General features: G+C 38.7%; 1 protein-coding gene across 1 annotated transcript in view; it reads left to right on the forward strand.

Moving 5' to 3' along the window:
- EDRF1 (erythroid differentiation regulatory factor 1) overlaps positions 1 to 7,153 on the forward strand; it is a 29,557-nt gene that overhangs the window by 17,392 nt on the left and 5,012 nt on the right. Inside the window, exons 16-24 of the mRNA XM_087767971.1 lie at positions 572 to 760; positions 1,814 to 2,014; positions 2,415 to 2,633; positions 3,784 to 4,007; positions 4,411 to 4,569; positions 4,859 to 5,008; positions 5,676 to 5,829; positions 6,089 to 6,204; positions 6,975 to 7,138. Coding sequence (XP_087624097.1) covers positions 572 to 760; positions 1,814 to 2,014; positions 2,415 to 2,633; positions 3,784 to 4,007; positions 4,411 to 4,569; positions 4,859 to 5,008; positions 5,676 to 5,829; positions 6,089 to 6,204; positions 6,975 to 7,138 — 1,576 coding nt within the window. The remainder of the gene's footprint in view (positions 1 to 571; positions 761 to 1,813; positions 2,015 to 2,414; positions 2,634 to 3,783; positions 4,008 to 4,410; positions 4,570 to 4,858; positions 5,009 to 5,675; positions 5,830 to 6,088; positions 6,205 to 6,974; positions 7,139 to 7,153) is intronic.

Raw genomic sequence — 7,153 nt, forward strand, 5'->3', positions numbered from 1 at the left:
TTCTTTCTGGTTCCATAACCACTGCATCGAAGAAGGAACCTTCATCATCTTATGCTGAGGATGTCGTGAAACTAGTGTGAGAAAGACATCGGTTTTCCTTGTGGGAAGGACCAGCTTATCCAGTTCCTTCTGTGCTGGAGGCTAAACTCACAAATGGAGGCTTTCTGGCCTTGAGACTGTTCATACATTAACAGAGCATATATCCTAAGGATTTGGTGGAGAACGTGACAAATTATGCCTGTGGCTTTCCCATTCTTTTCTACTGCTACCTAACAGAATAGTCTTGGCCACTGCACTCCTGTATTTCAAAAGCTGTTTGAAGTACGAGAGGCTAGCTGCATTGTCACTGTATTCGAGCATCCTGCTATCAGGTGGAGTATGTGGAAAAGTTCCAAGTATTGGGTCCGTTTTGCAGATGAAAAATGTAGGGGCAGGCAAGTTGGCATAACTCTACTCGTGCAGCGCTGTAATAAGGCAATTTACATTCTGTCGGTATGCTGATGAAGTTACGTCCAACTTCTGCCATATGTTATGGAGATGACATTTAAATGAGGTTCCGTTTGTGTTGCAGTGGGCTCATTTCAGAAGGGTAAGCATTCCAGTCAGTCAGGAATGATTCCTGGATCGTGGCAATATAAAATGAAACTCCAGCTCATTCTGAAATCATCCAAGGCTTATTATGTTCTATCTGATGCTGCTATGATTCTACAGAAATATGGGAGAGCGTTACGATACATCAAGCTGGCTTTACAGTGCCACGGTAAGTTACTAGAACGTATTTGTCATCTGTACCGTTGCCTGTATATACCTTTCACAATATCAAATACTTCTCTTGTGCATGATTTACCCTAGTGGCGTGCAGTGACAAGTCTGACAACCGTGTGTTTAGTTAAACTAAGTGTCTAGCTCATTATTCAGGAGGGAAGTCTGTAGTAAGAGTAACTCTTGTGTCTGGTAGAAAGGTGCTCCCATTTTGAGAGATTGGGAAACCTGGAGTGCAGATTTGGAGCTTCAGAGCACTTGAAGTTGGGAGAGTCGGCCCTGGTGCCAAAACCGAGATGGTATTCTGTGGTCTAAGTGCTATCGCTGCATGCAGATATTTTTTCACTGGAAATGCCTGGTGGTTCCCATTTCATTTAAAAATATTCCTGACCCTCAGAAATACCAAACTTGTTCATCAGCTGAATTGGATACTCCTCTGAAATGAAATACATCTTCAAGTATTATTGAGGAAAAGGAAAGAAGTAAAATCAGGCTGTTTAGAATATTACTACAATAATGAGAATAACTAATCAGAAAATGCCATTAGCTTGGTACTGCTATTTTGCTTCCCTATTTGTAGGGCTTGGGGTGGGGGGAGGCTTATAAAGCAAGAACGCTTGATCTTAACACAAAGCATCAATATGCTTATCAGAGACTCAAAGCATTCTTCAGCTTTCAGTCTTTGAAAGACTTGAGAATCAAGTTTAAACTGTACCTTTTGGAAGTTATTTTTTCAGGCTGTATCTCACTTGAGTTAATCTGTAGAAAGTCAGTTTTCCTTTAGTCACATCTAAGATTAGCATTTGTAATTACCAGATTCACTGCTCATCTTGAAGCACGTAGTTGCTCTTTTGGAATTGTCAGCTGTGTAGAGCAACTATGACTTTAAAATAGGTTAGTTCTTACAAGAATGTCTGTTGTCTGCATACAGAGAATGAGTGTGACAGGTAACAGAAAAAACAATTATATTGTCAGCCTGTGTCAAATCTTTTGACGTTTAATTCTTTTCTTTCCCCCTCCCTCATCCATGGGATTTTTTTTTTTCTAACAGATACCTACTGTTGTCTCTGTGCCAGCATGCTTCCTGAAGTATTAGTATTTCTTTGTCAGTGTTTAACCCTTTGTGGAGATATCCAATTAATGCTTGCTCAAAATGCAAACAACAGAGCAGCATATCTTGAAGAATATAATTACCAAACAAAAGAAGATCAGGAAATACTACACAGTCTTCACAGAGAATCCAGGTGCCAAGGTATGATACTGATATAACTGGCATAATTCAGTTATATGACAGACGTAAGTAATTTCATTGTTTCCCAAAACATGCCTCCCCAAACCATGCACTAGTGTCATTTCTGGAGGAGGGTTTATTATGCTTCAGTTCTGTTTACTTCAGAGAAAGCTTATCGTGCCTGTCATATGTAAGGAGGTTGTCCAAGTTATTGTATGACATGCCTGAAGCTGTAAAATAACTGAAGACAGTAATTGCTTAAGTAATGCGTAAATTGTGCTTATCTGTAGGAATTGCGGGATCATTCTGACATAGGTCTTATACTTAGTCTAGAGCAGAATGCCCAGAATGATGACTATCGCAGATTTAAGTGTGTTTGGAAATACTGTTTGACATGCAAGCTTTGCATTTTGTTTTCTAGTGTTTGCCTGGGCTACTGACTTGTCTACAGACTTGGAATGCCAACTTTCCGTCAGCTGTAAATGTTACGAAGCAGCTTATGAAATTTTACTTTTCAGTAACTTAAAAAACCAAAATCCAGAGCAGCGTATACAGGTACTAAAGAGGATGGGTAACATCAGGAACGAGATTGGAGTGTTTTACATGAACCAGGCTGCTGCAGTGCAGACTGAGCGAGTGGGCAAGTATTTTTTTTTCACTTCTTACTATTACAGAGCTACAGCAATAATCATGTTCACTAACAGTGCAAGAAATCTTGTGTATTTCTGATTATAAAGAAGACATTCAAAGAACTTCATAGTAAATACTTTTCTGTAATTGATGTTATGTAATTTTCATGTCCGTTGTAAATATTGTCTACATAAGATTACTGTGGCTTTTACACTGTACTTAACTGAGCCTAAAGTGAATAATGGAATCTATAGCTTTGGAGAAATTCTTTTGAAGTATGTAGAATGCCCTCAAAAACATAATGGAAACTTTAAACCAACACTTAAAAAAGGGAGGGCATGTTGCATTCTTGATGTGTTTGGTTTAGCCCAGTGTGAACGAGTGTAAGCTTAATTTAAACATATGAATAGTTTCAGTGAAGTCAGCCTATACATTTTTTTGGTAAGTAAATCATTGGAACCTTTGCTTCTGGTTTATTTTTGGTGGGGTTTTTCTGAGGAAATGGAGGTTGGCTAAGCTTCCTTGTTAGGGTAAGGTGTTCGGTGGGTTTTTGTTTTTGAAAGCAAAACCAATAATGTCTTGTCTACAAATATAAACTAGAACAAATTAGATGGTGGAGGTTCAGTGTAAACAGCTCCAGTCTCCCAAATACCGGCTGTTTTCGGTCACTTTTGTCCAATTAATATTTGAAGGATTTGGGGTTGGACTTCTAATTTAATTTTGTAATTTTTCATAATCTCCATGTTTTTACAGAACTGCTATTTAGCTGAAGTCAAAGCTCAAATACTGAATGTCACGTGTCTGTAAAAGTCAGTTTTTACTTGTTTCATACTGTAAGTTTATGGAAGTAACTGCAATACCCTGAATATTACCCTGAAAAAAAAAATTTGCGTTCTATCCTGTTAATTTCCCCTGGGTTTTGTGTGCCACATTATCACAATTCTTTTGGAAGTATAGTATGTGTAATAGTCCACTTCAGATATTAAGATTTTCATGTCTTTGAGGTTTTCTTAAGAGTATTTTCCATGAATTGGCTCTTCAGAATCACTTATCACCCTTAAACTAAAAGGTTGTTTACAAGAAAGAACACAGTGGCAATGTTTGTTCAGTTATCTTTCAAGAATTTGAATGAGATGGTAAGCCTCGTGTCTTAACCCTAGTGAGTAAAAACGTATCGACGACAGAGCAGCAACTCTGGAAGAAAAGCTTCTCATGCTTTGAAGAAGGAATTCAGAATTTTGAGTCAATTGATGATGCAACCAATGCTGCTCTTCTGCTGTGCAACACGGGAAGACTGATGCGAATTTGTGCTCAGGCACACTGTGCAACTGAAGGTGACTTGAAAAGAGAGTTTTCCCCAGAAGAGGCCCTTTATTATAATAAGGTAACATCATTCTATTTTGAGAATGGCCCATACCCTAACATGCCTTTTACTGCAGAATATTTGTAAATATCTTTGTAAATATCCGTAACTCTTGATGTAATAACTTGGGATACCTTTCCTGCTTCCGTATTATCCAGATCCTCACTGTATAGGCTTCAGTATTGTTGTTCAGGTTTGATTCCATTGCTCTGATCTATGAAGCGCCGTGGCATTCAGATCTTGATGTTTAACAGACTGTGGTACCAGACACAAGGGAGGTAGAAATGCATGGTCAGGATTAAAGTTATGACCAAACTGGGTGCAAGGAAAACACTGAAGAAGGCTCAGACAGATTATTTTGGAATGCTTCCTTGGGAATGAGTAAAGCAGTAACCATGTACGTGTATTATTTTATAATCTGTAGGCTATTGACTACTATCTGAAGGCATTAAGATCACTAGGGAAGAGAGATGTGCATCCAGCCGTTTGGGATTCTGTGAACTGGGAGCTGTCTACTACATATTTCACGATGGCAACTCTACAGCAGGATTACGCTCCGCTGTCACGGAAGGCTCAGGAACAGGTAATGAAGAACATTTGTGACAACATCTGATTAAAATAAGCTATTGTCTTCCTGAAAAACTAAACGCTGAGCAAAATTGATACTGGGATAACTTGTAAACCTTTACTAGATTGAAGAACTCTTGTCAAGTAGTTCTTGCAAACCATAAAATGTTTAGTCACTTGCATTTTTAAGGTTTGGCTTCATGAAAAGATAGTGCCACAAATAGAGATTTAACCCTTACACTTGCACATCATGGTGTTCTAGTTTCCAAGTAATCACAACTACATCTTTTTGTTTTATCTTGTAGATAGAGAAGGAAGTTAGTGAAGCCATGATGAAGTCCTTGAAGTATTGTGATGTTGATACAGTGTCTGCACGACAGCCTCTCTGCCAGTATCGGGCTGCAACCATCCACCACAGGCTTGCTTCAATGTACCACAGTTGCCTGAGAAACCAGGTATTTGTACAAACTGTTTTGGTTTTCTATGTAGGATCCATACATAATGTCTCCAGTGTGTGTGGAGATTGATACTTATCCTTCTACCTGTAGCTGAGATATATTTGTTTAAATGATTTAACCAAAGAAATGTGAGGTGGTTTATTTGCAAATCTTTGAAATACAATGTTACTTTTAAGAGCCGTCTGTCCTTTGTAGAGCATATTGAGCTTTATGGTTCTGTCTATTCTTAGTAGTTCCATGCTCTCATAACAGAAGCCACTGACGATAAATATCTTCATTGCTTTGGCTTCCAAGCCACTCTTCTGATACTTAAGCAGGCAGCCTTCTGCCAGAACATTAGCGTATGATTTATTAAAGCCTTAGTGGAGACTTGCATGTTGCTTTCTGATTTTTTTTTTCAAATTATTCTTCTTTATGATTAACTTAGTTCTACTTGATATGAATTTGTGATGCTATTGTCGTTTCATGGCTAATGCTAAAAGATGACAGGCTGGTGATGTATTCTAGAGATGTGTAGGCATTTAGATGAACCGTTATGAAATGAGCTGGGGAATGATTGTTGGTAGCTTGTGTAGTCCATAAGCAGTTTTTTTTTTTTTCTACTGGTTACCTCATGAACATACAAATTGTCTGGGATTTACTACGTACCCTACTTTGAGTGCAGGTTGGTGATGAACACTTGAGGAAACAACACCGTGTACTTGCTGATCTTCATTATAGTAAAGCAGTACGCCTCTTCCAACTCCTGAAGGATGCGCCCTGTGAGTTCCTTCGTGTGCAGCTGGAAAGAGTGGCATTTGCAGAATTCCAGATGGCGAGTAAGTCTAGCTCTGTCTTACCACAACAGCTTTCCAAACTACCTATTTAATTTCATTTTTAGGTAACTTTGTATATGAGAGCAGGAGTAATCTGCTTTGCAGAATAGAATTTTCTTCAAGAGAGAAGAGACATTTTTATCTTACTGGGACTGGACGTGGTTTTCTTGTGAGAACTCTTGAAATCTGTGGATGGAAGAAAAAGTGCAATCTGTAACAAGCCATTTGTGTCCTTGACTTTTACTTTTTTTTTTTTTTTTAGGTCAGAACAGCAGTGCTGGGAAATTAAAGACTTTGTTTGGGGCCCTAGATATAATGGCAAAAACCAAGGCTGCGTTCCAGCTCATCAGGAAAGAGCTTGTGGCAGAAAGCGAACAGGTAAATGAAAGTCAAACAGTCTGATTGCCTGCTCCATTGTCTCTCTTGCATTCACATAAAACGTCATTAGCAATGAAGATACTGCTTGGTTACTTTTCAGTAGAGCTGGTTGCTTAAATAGCGCAGACAGGGTTTGAGCCTGTTGAGGTTCACTTCTAGCCTTTAAGTAGAAGTGGATTAAAAAAAAAAAAAAATTTACTCTATAACAGACCTTTCATCCGGGGATGGCTTAAAACATGTTTGTATATGGCTGTGTCCTGACTGAGTGAATGGGGTTCTGTGTAACTCTGTATTAGCCCTTAAAAGTCATCTTAAAGAACGTAAGAATGTATGTACAATATAAATGGGAATTCTCTCTATGTAGTATAGTTAATATTGAAATATTAAAACGTGGAAGGTTATCTGTAGCTAGTGTTAATAGGTTCTTGAGGCCTAAATAAATAATTACTTGCAATATATGCTGACATGTGTTCAGCCCTTGCTGACAATTTGAGCAACAGGTTGGGCAGTCAAGTCCATATTTTCCTGATATTTTTATAACTAAAAATTACTGTGTATATGTACAGCATGGGCGGTCGGCATAACTTGTGTACAGTGTGGACATGGGCTAATTACTGAAGCCTCGTAAACAGGGTGTCATAGCAGTTGTGATGTTGGTACCGCCCCTGAAAAGAGTGAGCTCACCCGCAGGTGTGGTTGCCTGACTCAACTGGAGTGCGTTGGAATGGTGGAGTTCAGTGACACGGTTTTTGGTTTTTCTCTCCCTGTAGAGAAGCAAGGATAAAAGTAGTGCTGAGAATATGTCACCTAATGATTCCTCTGCTGGCCTTAACAAAGAAGAAGTATTGAAACTGCTTAGTATTTTTGAGTCCAGAATGTCATTCCTTCTCCTCCAATCCATTAAGTTGTTAACTTCAACCAAAAAAAAAATTGGGTAAGTTGAACCTTA

This window comes from Nipponia nippon, unplaced genomic scaffold (genome assembly GCF_047370975.1).
Source record: "Nipponia nippon isolate SJK-2023a ecotype South Korea unplaced genomic scaffold, ASM4737097v1 scaffold_3, whole genome shotgun sequence".
Classification (NCBI taxonomy): domain Eukaryota; kingdom Metazoa; phylum Chordata; class Aves; order Pelecaniformes; family Threskiornithidae; genus Nipponia; species Nipponia nippon.